The sequence below is a fragment of the Mus pahari genome, chromosome 6 (genome assembly GCF_900095145.1).
Source record: "Mus pahari chromosome 6, PAHARI_EIJ_v1.1, whole genome shotgun sequence".
In the NCBI taxonomy this organism is placed as follows: domain Eukaryota; kingdom Metazoa; phylum Chordata; class Mammalia; order Rodentia; family Muridae; genus Mus; species Mus pahari.
The window spans coordinates 55,822,055-55,836,110 of record NC_034595.1 but is presented as its reverse complement, the minus strand read 5'-3'; the positions used below and the strand labels follow the sequence as shown (position 1 = coordinate 55,836,110).

The following is a 14,056-nucleotide window of genomic DNA, read 5'->3' as shown; positions in this document are numbered from 1 at the left end:
GATCTTCATCACTGGTTCACATGATCTTCATCACTGGTTCACAGGATTGGAGGTAGGTGCTGGATCCTTCCTGTTTTCTTTCTCAAAATTGTCTGCAGCTATTTTAAGTCCCTCTGCATTTCCCCATGCGTCTTAGAATAAGCCTGTCTATAGCCACAGAACACCTTGCTGGGATTTTTATAGGAACTGCCTTAAGCCCATGTGCCACTCGGGGAGAACCGATGCATTCTTTTTTTCCTGTCAGTTTTATTCATCGGGTCTTCTGACCTACAAACGCAATCTGTCTCTTCATTCATTTGGATTAGATTTAAGTTTCTTTAATCCAAATTTTATACCCTTTAACATTTAAGTCTTATGTATCCTGTGACAAATTGAAGTCTACGTATTTATCTCCTGGGGAGATAACTTAAAAGGTTTGTACTTTTTCAAAATCAGCATCCACGTGCACATGGATAGAACACATAAGCACAATTGTGTTTTAGTTCTTGGTGGGGGTGGGACAGTGGGGGTTAGGGATGGGCATGTAACTCTAGTAGGTTCTCATAAACTCTTAGGAATTTCTGCAAATTAAGATGCTATCTCTCTTTGCCCTTTTATTTCCTTGTTTGCCTCTTACTGGCTAGAACTCTTAGTTCTACCGAGTAAGCACAGCAGGTGAAGACACTTTTTTGTTTGAGATTTTGGAAAGAAAGCTGTCACTCTCAACCATCAAATAGCATGTTCTGCAGGCTTCTCGTAGCTGTCAGTTATCCGCATGGGAGGGGGTTCCTTTCTGAATATACGGTGTGATTTAACTGCTTCAATCCGTCATTATGGTGGGTTTCATTGATTGACTTATGGATACTGAGCCAGTGTTACATCTCGGAAACAAACTGCAATCAATTGTGCTTGCTGAATTCTATTATTAATATCCTTAATAGTAATTAAGGGGCTTCATGGCCACTCTCAGATAGGACATTGATCTAGGGGCTGCTGTCTGTTTAGTCTTAATATCAGGCTTATGCTAACTTTGTGAGATGAGCCAGGAACTGTTTGCCTCTATCTTTCTTGAAGACACTGCAGAACATCAGTGTTAGCTCTCCTTGACGTGTTTGGAAGCATGGTTCGGTGAAATCATCTGAGGGTAGATGCTCTTTGGGGAACTTGTTTATATGGTAAGTGTGTTCACACATGTATTCATGGATCATGTATGCAGATACCCATGTGTGATAGGGATGTACATATGTATATCATGTTCACATGTATGTGGATACCTATGTGTGTTGGGGGTATACATGTGTACTTGGAGGCCAGAGTTTACTTAGTGTTGGGTATCCTTAACTGCTCTTCATTTTACTTTCTGAGGCAGGATGTCTCACTAAACCCAGAACTCACTGATTTTCCATGGATCCCCGTATCTGCTTCCCAAATGCTGGGATTATAGGTAGCGGCTACAGCTCCTGGCTTTCACACTTGCCCCGGGATTTAAACCTCCAGTCCTCATACTCGCATGGCAAGCTCTCTACCTGCTGAGTCATGACCTCAGCCCCTATTTGGGGGCCTCTTTAAGTTCTAAGTTCAGATTTTCCTAAGTGTTACAGGTTATCAAATTATCTTGGGTGATTCATGGTAGTCTGTGCTTTAGAAGGGATTGTTTTGCTTTTGTTGCCAAATTCATGTATGTGATGTGCAGTGCTTTATAATGCTTTCTTGTCTCTTGGTGCCCACAGGGTCTGTGAGGTGATCCCCACTTTATTCCGAAGACTGTTATTTTTTTTTAAGTCATTTCTAGAGATTTGTCAATTCCATTGATCTTTGTAAGGGGGTAGGACACCCACAGAACTCCTCCTGTCTGCTGTCCATAGTTCTCCAGGTTTTTAAAGCCTTACCTGGTCTATCCTCATCTACTACAAATATGTCCTTCTACAAAGGGAGTCTTATCTACCTCCATCTCCTCTCATCTGACTTCCTGCTGTTCCACACAGTCGTTTCCTAGTTGGACCAGGTCTCATTTTCTGAGCCCTTTCTGACTTTCTGGTCATCAGACTTGCCTCCTTGATGCCATTACTCCTGAAGTACAACAAAGGACTGACTCTTCAGAAAAGACTGAAGAGAGGCTTAGGTTAGTAATCCCTTCTCTAGGTATCTGAAATGATGTCCCTCAGAAGGCCCAATTTGGAATCTGTGCCCTGGAGTGAATGAATGATGTCTTGCCCAGCTTTCTATAGTCAACCAGAAGCTTCATCCTCTAACACAAGTAGCCCAGTATCTATGGAACCATCCACTCTAGCACAAGTAACCCTGTATGTATGGAACCATCTACTCTAGCATGAGTAGCCCTGTATGTATGGAAACATCCACTCTAGCATGAGTAGCCCTGTATGTATGGAANTATGTATGGAAACATCCACTCTAGCATGAGTAGCCCTGTATGTATGGAACCATCTACTCTAGCATGAGTAGCCCTGTGTATATGGGACCATCCACTCTAACATGAGTATCCCTGTATGTATGGAACCATCCACTCTAGCATGAGTAGCCCTGTGTATATGGGACCATCCACTCTAGCATGAGTAGCCCTGTATGTATGGAACCATCCACTCTAGCATGAGTAGCCCTGTGTATATGGAAACATCCATATACTTCCCTGCAGCTCAGCTTGTCAAGAGGAAGAAGGACCAACAGAGAATCCCTAACCAGGATCTTGGTGAAGCATTACCAGAATGGTAGGCTTTGGTAAAGAAGTCTCAGGAGTCCAAATAAAAAAGGAATGGGCTCAGACTGAAACTTCTCCTGGGCTCTGTGAGTCTTTAGTCTTGAAGAAAGTCAAGCAATGAGAATTCTGCCCTCATGTGGTCCTAGACTCTCTAGTCAAAGTACGGAGGACAGACCAGGAGCATCAGATGAATGGTGAACTTGTTAGAAAAGCAGGCTCCAAGGCCACATACCAGAGCCATGGAACTAGGATCTATATTGTAAGATTTCCCTGGGTCAGTGCAAACATCAGAAAGTACAAAGTCCCGTTCTGTTCCTATGACTGGTATTTTACCTCAGGGGAGGAGCCTGGTTTCTCACAGGTGATCTGATTTATCCCAATTCAAACTTTATCAGGGCACAAGGACAACCATCTGATTTTTAGCACCCTACAGTCATAGGATGTGCAATGGATTGAAAACAAAACAAAAAGCAAACAACTACAAAATCCTATACCTATGGCAGACATCAGTAGCTAATTGTACAACTTTCATCCCAGGACTGGATCTAGCTTCCAAATTTTAAGTGTTCAAGGCAGCCGTCACTAATAATATACTTTGCCCAGTAGAATTTTCTAGTAGCTATTCAACTTCTCCTGGGAAAGGACAGTGAAATGTCAGCATGTCTTCGTGTTTTATGTCACAAACTTTCTAAGACAAGAACTTTTTTCCTAGAACCTAAGTCTTCTTGTCAGTACAGCAATAACTGAGCCAGAAGACCTCTTCTGAAGCAAGGAAGATAAGCTCTCCTGAGTGAGATGCAGCTGAGATTCATGGACAGAGCATGGAGTGTCCAGACAGGCTGATCCTGTTTTACACTACTGTTCTATCACACAGTTCTTGGGTCACCATGTACAGCTCAACCTCTCTGATCTTCTTTCTCGTGTCTCTAGCAGTGGAGGGATGGGAGCATTCAATCTGCAGACATCTGCACAGAGGGCCTAACAGAGGAATGCAGTCCATAGTTTCTGGCTCAGTAAGTCCTAGTATTGATTCTAGCACTGATATTTATGGCTTCTGCAAGGAACTGAAAGATTCTGTTGGTAGAACAAAGACATTGAAACTTGCAGTAATATTATGAGTCTCTGCCTCTCATTCTTTTCCCCTGAGAGTCCCTCCTTTGCACAAAACCTTCTGAGCATCATGAAAGGCTGAAGGACTTATTTTGGACTCTAAGAACTACTAGATAACCCCATTTTCTTAATTATATTGGCCACAAAGCCTAATTATCATTATGTGTCCTCTCCATCTCCATACCCTTAGTACTTTCAAGAAGTTATTACATGAGAGGTGAGGTTTCCATGAGACAAGTGAGAAATACTGAACAGTGTCTTGAGTTTCCCTCCTACCCACATACAAAGGGCAAAGCAGTTAAAATGAAAGGGGAGGTATATAGAGGAGTCAAGATTCTGAACCCAGATCAGCGCTGATGCCCAACTGGAGATATATATATATATATATATATATATATATATATATATATATATATATATGAATGAGACTAGATACTAGATATGGGAGAGAGAAAAAGCACGTAAGATGGCAGAGCCAAACGAATGTGACAACCTTAACATCTCACTGGGTATTGGGAAAATGCCATCTTGCCACATTTTTACTTGCATAGGTTACAATATTAGTTGGCTTTGGCAGACTTACCTTCATCACTTTCTCCCGCAGCACAGGAGTTGATGGAGTTGTCAGAGTGTCTCAGATATGAAATTGTTGTGTCATAATTATGTGCTTCTTCCAACTCTGCACTGAGAAGAATGGAAGAAAAGGGATGGATGCATGGATACATGTTTCTTGACTCTGACCAGGGAAGCAGGCAGGCTAACTGTAAATCTTCGCCTCTCCTCCATGCCTCTAAATCCAATCCCCAAGCCTCATATCCAGCTCTGTAGTGGACCACCTGATGCAGCCTCACTATCCTCCTTGTTCCCACTCCCAGGGGACTAAGCAGATCTTGGTAGAGTACTCTCTTTCCCCTCCTTCCTGGGGATCACATCAGATTCACCCCTAGCCTATCCCCAGTCCTAAGAGTCACCTTCCAATATCTAGAAACCCAGTTTACCTAGAAGCCCCAGTGGTCATATCTAGTGGGATATCAAAGAATTTCTTACCAGACATCACAGCCATCAAACCCTCCTAAGAATCAGAGAGGGCAGCAGAAATGGAGGAACAAAAACCCACCCAACAAAAACATAATCAGATATCAATATCAAGAATTAAAATATTCTCAAACTCAGATGCCTAGAAGCCAGCAAAAACAAAACAAAACAATAAAACTAGCCAGAACAATATGCCTTCACTAGAGCCCATCAACCCTACTACAGTAGGTTTTGAGTGTTGCAAAATATCTGAAAGCCATTAAAATAGCCTTTATGATTCTGATAGAGGTCCTTAAAGACAAAATTAATAAATTCATTAAAGAAATCCATAGAAACACAAGCAGTGAAAGAAGTGAATAAAACAGTTCAAGACCTGAGAGTAGAAATAGAATTTACAGAGAAACCTAGTGGAAATCTGGATATGAAGTTTAGAAACTAGACCTTGGACGGGAGCCTCACCATCACAATCAAGTGATGCAAGAGAGATTCTCAGACAGTGAAGACACAATAAAAAAATGGACACATCAGTCAAAGAAAATACTAAATCTAAAAAGATTCTGATACAAATCATCCAGGAAATATGGAACGTTGTGAGATAATCAAATCTAAGAATAATAGGAATAGAGGAAGGAGAAGAAACCCAGGTCAATGGCAAAAAATGTTTTCAGCAAAAATAATAGAAGATAAAATTTTCCTAACTTAAAGGAGATGTCTATCATGCTACAAGAAGCATACAGAACACCAAATAGACTAGACCAGAAAAGAAAGTCCTCTTGCTGCAAAATAATACAAACACTAAAAACACAGAACTAGTAAAGACGACTATGAGCTTCAAGAAAAAAAAGACTAACTAATCATATAAAAGTAGATGTGTTAGAATAACACCTAATTTCTCAATGAGACTAAAAGCAAGAGGGGCCTGAGCAGAGACCAGGGCCTCTAAGAGTCCACAGATGCCAATCCAGACTACTATACCCAGTAAAACTTTCAATTGCCATAGAAGGAAAAAATAAGACATTCCATGAAGACCAAATTTAAGCTATATCTATCTACAAATCAGTCCTAAGGAAGGTACTAGAAGGAAAATTCCAACCAAAAGAAGTTAACACACCAAGGGGGGGGGGAACAAATAATCACAGACCAGCAAATCAAAAGAGGAGAAATTGTCTGTCTGTCTGTCTGTCTGTCTGTCTGTCTGTCTGTCTGTCTCTCTCTCTCTCTCTCTCCCACTTCTATATAACAGGAATAAAAATATTGCTCATTGATATTTCTCAACATCAGTGGTCTTAATTCCCCCAAAAGGATGGTAATCCTTGTTGTTTCAATTAAAATTGGAACCATTCCTCAGCTGCATCCAAGAAATACATCTTAACATCAAGGATAGACGTCACCTCAGGGTAAAAGGATGGGAAAAGATATTCCAAGTAAACGAACCTACAAAACAAGCTGGTGTAGTCATTTTAATATTTGACAAAATAGACTTCCAACCAAAATTAATAGGAAGAGATAGGAAAGGACACATATACTCATCAATGGAAAAATAAACCAAGAGGACATTGTAATTCTTAACACAAGAATACCCAAGTCCATAAAGAAACATTACTGCAGCTTAATTTACAAAGTGACTCTTATACACCAATATTGGGAGACTTCTATACCCTAACTCTTGTCAATATACAGGATGTCTAGACAAAAGCTACATAGAGAAATGCTGGAGCTAACTGACATTATAAACCACATAGACCTGACAGATATTTACAAAACATTTCACCCAAACACAAAAGAATACACTTTCTTTTCAGCACTTCATGGATCTTTCTCCAAATTTGACCACATACTCAGATAGAAAGCAAATCTCAACAGATACAAGAAAATTGAACTAACACCCTACACCCTTTGTGACTACCATTGATTAAAGCTGGGTATCAACAACAAAAATAACAGAAAGCCCATACACACATGGAAACTGTACAACTCATTATTGAGTTAAAAAAAAATGGGTCAAGGTAGAAATTAAGAAAGAAATTAAAGACTTTCTAAAATTCAATGAAAATGAATGCACAACACACCCAAACTTACTGGATACAATGAAAGAGATTCTAAGAGTCAAGTTCAAAGAACTAAGTGCCAAAAAAAAAAAAGTTATGGAGATCTTATAAGTGTCCTCATCCCTAAACTTGCAAATGAAAATTTAGTTTTCTCCATGGAAATTTCACTGGGCAAACAAACTACTCTTAAGGGCAGGCCTCATATCCCACAGTCAACGGTCAACAGAAAATGAAGTCAACAACATCTATGGAGGCTCCGTATCTCACAATGTCTAATCAGGGCTTTTCCTTGTGTCTGCTTTGCTTTGTTTTGTTTTGTTTTGTTTTATTTTTATTTGGTTGGTTGGTTAGGTTTGGGGAGGGTTGTTCCTTAATTTAATCTTTTTTATTTATATTTTATTTATATTTTTTCTTTCCTCTTTTTAGAATACAGTTTCTCTGTGTATATATTATGGCTTCCAGTTCAGTGTTTTTATAGGATCCTGAGTGTGCAAATGAGTGACTCTCTGTTTCTTGCGCCGTTGCTTTGGCTCTTTTCTTTCTGTTTGTCTGATTTTTCCTATTCTGATATGTTAGTCTTTGTTTTATCTTCTTATATTATTATCCCTTGGAAGCATATCTTTTAAATGAATCAGAATGAGGTGAATCTGGATAGGATGGAGGGGAGAAGACCTGAGTGGAGTAGAGGGAGGGGGAAACCTTATCAGGATATACTATGTGAGAAAAAAGTCTATTTTTCAATAAAAAGAAAAAATAAAAAGAAGTAACACGTATCTTTAAACATATTTAAAAGCTCTTTGTATGTTTTTCTCAATAGAGAAATAGCACCTGGCTCATCTAGCAACCTACGCAGATATGGAAGGCACATGCCCTCCCTAAAGTACAGGGATTCACAATGGAATATAATCACACAAAGTATTGTAGTTCGCATGGTAACCAATGAAGTAGAATCCCAGGTGCCAAATGTAGTGAGGAAACCCACAAATGAGAAACTCAGGTGAGCCAGGAGGTGAATGTCTGAGTCAGAAGGTCAAGCTGAGACACATCCGACTGGGAAGCCAAAACTATGATACCAGCATAAAATCTACAGTAACAAATGCTGCCTGACCTATGGCAGCTTCTAGAAAATATTTGCTCATTCTCCCAAGGAAATGAGCAAGAAAGCTTTCTCTCTTTGGTCACGGAGCTGGAATACTTGTCCAGAGAGAAACAGAAGCTCAAAACCCAGGACTAAGAACAGGGGTGTGGTCAGACTCCATTTTATCTTTGTGCTTCGGAGATCTGACCCTGAGCCTGGAACTAGAAATGCAGATCCTCCTTGTATGAATTAAGAGATTTCCTAAGAAGGCTGCACCAGGACTGAAGGCTGTGCAGATAATATTGTAATTGTGGAGAGCTGGGAGGCTATGGGCACAAATCCAAATTTATCTTCCTTGAATATCTATTTTTTAAAAAATTTTAAAATTATGATTATTTGTGTTTGTGTGGGAGAGAGTACATACTTAACAGCACGTGGATGGCCATCAGAGGACAACTTATGGGATGGAGTTGGTTTTCTCCTATCTTATGGGACTCGGGGATCAAACTCTTCCCATCTTAGGGTTCATCTCATCAGCCCTGTAATTCTCTCAAATAGCCATATGTCACCTACTTCTGTAAGTGATCTGACATCACTTTGACTTATTGGGTACTAATGTTGGAAGCATTAACTGAGCAGACCACTAGCAGCCCCTCCCCAAAGCTAATACTGCTACCATATAGCATCAAATAACAGATACTTCCTTGCTTTGCTTCAATCCATGGTGCCCCCTTCAATGTACTTGGCACATCTATTGATTTGTGGCTTCCTTTTGTTCTGCCTATAAAAGTTTCATGTAACTGATTCCTCTGGGAAGAATGCATTTGGGGCAACTTATACCCACATCGCCAGGCCGTCTTCTTTCATGGTTGGCTCATCGTAAACTATCTCTTAATTGCTTGGGAGTGAGAGCTGAGTTTGCATTGCATTAAAAAGCAACTCTGAATGAAAAACTGAAAAAAAAAAAAAGCAACTCTGGTATACGTGGACAGAAATATTTTCATGTCCACAGTATCTAACCTTCAAAACAAATATTGTTAAATCTGAAAGGCACGGAATAATGTGAGCCACTGCAGAACAGTGGAAAGAGGGGAGCAACGGAGACAATAAACTTACAACAATGTGATTTAAGCATTTGAAGAAATTATGTGAATAATAGTAACTATTAGGTAAAAATAAGAGATTCCCCCCAAAAGAAGACTTAACATACTGAGCTATCTTGGATGCCTGAAAACGGAACAACCACAAGCTAGGAGCCTGCATTTAAGTGGAGTTACACACACACACACACACACACACACACAGAGGTGGGGCGAGTGTGTGTTCTGAGCAGTACAACCTTGTGACACAATTCCATTTAGAATATCAGCTACCTCGAAGAACTCAATCTGAGGAGACTCAAGAGGGTGGGAATGGGGCAATGGTGGCTCACACCTCTAATCCCAGCCCTTCAGAGGCAGAGGCAGGTGGATCACTGTGAGTTGAGGCCAGCCTGGTCTACAAATGGAGCTCCAGGACAGCCAAGGCTACACTGAAAAACCCTGTCTTTTTGAGGTTTGGTCTGTTACTATGTTCAATACTGGCCACCAAGGTCTTCTTGCCCTAAGGAATGAGGAAATCTTCGTCTGTACCAAGTGATGTTATATAATCTTGCTCCTTAATTTAAAACTATTGGCTGAATAAAGATGCCTACAGCCTATAGGTGAGCAGAAGAGAGGTAGGTGAGGTTTGGGTTCCCAAGGTTAGGGTCTGAGACAGGGCCATAAGAGAAGAAGGTAGAACGAGGAGAAGCAGCCATGGGCTAGGTAAGTCGTGAGGGCTGGCCAATCAGAGTTAAGAGTGGCCCAGATGGAACATGGCAAGTTATAACGTGGGGTTATTGATGGGCAAGTAGAGACTAATCACTTAGAAAGTAGATCTCTGCAAGTTCTAGTGCTTTAAAGGCTTATCATAAATGTAAAGGGTTTGTGTCTTTCATCTGAAAACTGAATGATCACAGGTGGGGTAGAAATCCCTGATTGAGATTAAGTATTACTACAACAATGCCTTAAAAGACAAACAAATCAAGACGAGAGGGAGGGAGAACCTGTCCTATTCACAGCGGTGAAGGCACGTGTGGTCAGCAGAGGTCCCTGGGCACGAAATAGGGCAACTCCTAAAGTGGAATCAGCACTGGCAGAAGGTGGTCACGTCGCCAGCACAGGCTCAACGCCTACACAGACAGGAAAGAACAAACTCCGGTACCCATGCTCGTGCAGCAAGCACTTTAACTCAGCCACCTCCCAGCCCCTACTAACCAGCTGAAGAGAACGTTTCAGAAAATAGAAACAAGGTGAAGTTACTAAGGCAGGAGTGGGTGGGTAGGTGAGCACCCTCGTAGAAGCAGGGAGCAGAGGGATGGAATAGGGGATTTCAGGGTGGGGGCAGGGGCGGGTAAACGGGGAAGGGGATAACGTTTGAAATGTAAATAAAGAAAATATCCAATAAAAAGAATATTTTCTTAATTTGTATTATTTTCACATGAAAAACAATATGATAAAATAGTAAAAGAAAAATTGAAAAAGTTCAATTGAAAGACTTACAAAGATTCAGCCCAGCCCTGCTTGTTAATTCCTAGAAAAATAAATTAATCTGTATTAAAAGTACCTCTAGGGGGGGCTGGAGAGATGGCTCAGTGGTTAAGAGCACTGACTGTTCTTTCGAATGTCTTGAGTTCAAATCTCAGCAACCACATGGTGACTTACTGTAATGACATCTGATGCCCCCTACTGGTGTGTCTGAAGACAGCTACAGTGTACTTACATATAAATAATAAATAAATCTTTTTTAAAAAGTACCTCCAGAACAAAATAATTTATTCTACAATCACAAGAATGTCTCAACTGTAGAGAATATATCACTCTAATCAATCACAGTTTTAATGGAAAAAAGTCAAATGTTAATAAATGCAAAAAAGCATTTTGTGGGATTAAATTTTCTTAACTAGATTGATCTGCTGCAAATACCATAGTTAATAACAAAGTTGCAAAAAAAAAGGTGCTAATATCTGTATAAATTCTATTAGAGACTTCGTCAACAGAAAAGGAATAGCCCATGGAAAGCTGGACAGAACCATTAATCACCACAGAAAAGTCAAGCACACACAAAATTGGATCCTTAAACTCACAGTGAGCAGGAAAATGGAAAGGAGAGCAATTTAGTTCACGCCGTAGGGTCTGCATGAATCCCAGCTTGAGGACGGCACCGTGGTCAGTGGGAAAGTGAATATATTGTTTGGGAAAGACTTGGCAGCACCAATACAGGAGATAATATGTCAAAATCTTGCAAAGCTGAACTTGTTTAATTGCTATTGTTTTTGCAAATCTTTGGTAATTATTATTCTTTGGTAAATGAGTGGCTTTGGAAAACTCACTTGGATCAACCACATATGTGAGATTTTCTAGCAGCTTAGCTGCTCCCCAGTGAGGAACACATAAGCAAATGGCATGTTCGTTTGATAGGCTACAGCACAGCAGTCCGACGCCACAGACTAGACCTGCCGACGTCTGCTTAGAAAACTGCTCCCCTAAACAACAAGCTGTGCAAGGTAGAGTAGCCTGCTTTTGATACAAAAAACTTGAAGTTCTATTTTTTAACAAGCAAGTGAACTTGTCGTTCTAATATAGGAACAGTCTGTCTGGACACACCCCTAAATCCAAAAGAGATTCTGGCTCTGGAGAGATGAGAAGTACAGCTGCGTATCGACCCAAAGGAGGCACCCTCACGTCACGTGTAGGGAGACTACAGGGGACATCGCCCCAGGCAATCCTCCCACCTCCACACACAGGAGGGCCTCACATCTGCGGGTACTGTTCGCTTACATCACAGGAAACGAACAGCTGGACATTTATCTCACTTTGTTTCCTCCATGGAACATAAGCACAGTCTATCCACTCATTTTTCCCTCGTTCAACAATTTGAATATTTCATTTTATTGTTTTCAGGAATCACATTAATTTTGAGTATGTGCCTATGAGCATGTGTGTGAGCGCATGCGTGTGTGTGTGTGTGTGTGTGTGTGTGTGTAGATGCATAAGACTACTTGTGGAGGCTAGACGACAGTGTCGAATGCCCTGGAGCAGGACTTGCAGACAGCTGTTAGCTGACAAGTGCTGTGAGCAGAACTTGAGTCCTCTGGAAGAGCAGCAAGTGCTCTTGACTTCTGAGCCATCTCTTTTTTTTTTTTTCTGGTCTTTATTTGCATATTCTCTACAGTGTTTTTAAAGATACAGGACCAGTTCCATTTTGCTGAAAAGAAAAATTATGAATCCTAATAGTTTAGTAACTGTTTTCTTTCATAGTTTCACACACACACCCCCAGTAGAAGATTATTGAGAGAAACTTTGCTAAATTAGAGGCTGAGCTGTGTATCTCATGCTCTAATGACTTAATGATTTCATCAGATCCGTGGGAAATTAGCCTTATTAATAAGAAACAGTTTCAGAGGAATTCAAAGAGGATATCTCATCAATTTCTTGCATAAGCTTTGTCAGAAATGAGTTAAGTATCTGATGTTTAGATGATGATAATGGATTTTAACAAAGTATTTTTCTAAGAGGAGGAAGAGGAGGAGGAAGGAGAGGAGGAAGGGGTAGAAAGCAGCAATGTCTTTCAGGTGAGTTTACAAGGATTATTTTGCAGGTCCACCATTAGGAAGGAGACCGTGTGGGTGGTAATTAAACTCCCTTTCTTGCTGTCTAAGAATGTGTTGCCTTTTTCAAGACCTTGGAGCTAGATCTAAGATCCATCTCAATTTTAAACGGTGTGGATCAATATAGAGAACTTGGGTAAGTAAGAGCTATATGATTCAATTTCTTTATCTCCACATTTATGAAGAATGTGTGCAGAATGCTAGACCCAGAGAGAGGCAGCATAGCAGTCAGGCCAGGGGTATGGCTGCAGACAAGAAGGAAACTGAACCCCAGCTCTCTTCAAAGGCCAGTTTGCAAGTACTGCATGAACAGTTTAAGCTTCCATTTTCCACTCTGTAAAATACCAATAACGGAAACTACTTTATAGATATAGTGTGGATTTTGAATGAAACATTTTTCCTCTGCATAATGGTGCCACAAAAGCATACTAGTAATATTACATTGGTAACATTATATTTTAAAGGATGTTATGAGGTATCTTATAAAGATCCTTTATTACAGATATAGCATTAAATTTCATACTTTACTATGGGTGAACCTCTCATAATTCAAATTCAGCATCATAAAGCTTTAATGTTTCTTAATAATGTCTTCATCACGATCATCTTTTCTTTAAGAAGCAATGGTACCCTCTTACCCGCAACGTGAATGTTAAAGACAGCTTAAGAAACTGGAGTTTTTTTGAATTTGGTTTGGACCCCTGGAATCTTATCTTCAAAATGAAGCTTTGAGTAGGTAAGACCTCTGGCTGAAGCATGGGCAAGGGACTTGTTGTTGGTTCTTCTGGCCCATCTACTTCTGGGTCATTAATCTGGGATCATGGTACAATCCCTGTGTCTTTTAAAGAAATCTGTCAGTCCCCATACCCAGCTGTACTCTCCATAGAAGAGGTTCCCATGGTTTATTTAACAAACTATGTGCTCAAACAGTAAACTTATTAATCACAATCATGATTAATATTTCTTGAAGGTTCACCATATGTTAGATATCACACTTAGATTCATCTTTTGCTGCATGATCTGAGGAACCATTTAGACTCTTAGAACCTTCACTCCTTTATGATGGGGGATTTTGTGTATCACCTGATAGAAAATTAAAAGTTCCTTTCTTGATTTTTCTGAAGCCACACATATAATTTAGCAGGTTAAAAAAATGTGACTGAAAGGAAGTTCCATAAGATCTAAAGAACTGAAAAGGTTGAAACTCATGTCCTCTTATATTTACTAGGATGGAGCTTCGTGCCCACTTTCAGTTCCAATAGGATACAAGCTTTAAAAATAAGAAAGAACGGGAGCCACTGAGGGGCTAGCGCCCCTTGCGACAGTCTACAGGCATGAAGCAATATGAGAGTCTTTTTTGTTTTGGTTTGGTTTGGTTTTGGTTTTTGGTTTTTCAAGAC

The 14,056-nt window shown here is 40.2% G+C and overlaps 1 protein-coding gene across 1 annotated transcript in view; it reads right to left on the bottom strand.

Moving 5' to 3' along the window:
- Positions 1–14,056, bottom strand: part of Fyb2 (FYN binding protein 2) — a 107,633-nt gene that overhangs the window by 38,239 nt on the left and 55,338 nt on the right. Inside the window, 1 exon segment of the mRNA XM_021200483.2 lies at positions 4,389–4,489. Within this exon segment, the coding sequence (XP_021056142.2) occupies positions 4,389–4,489 (101 nt within the window).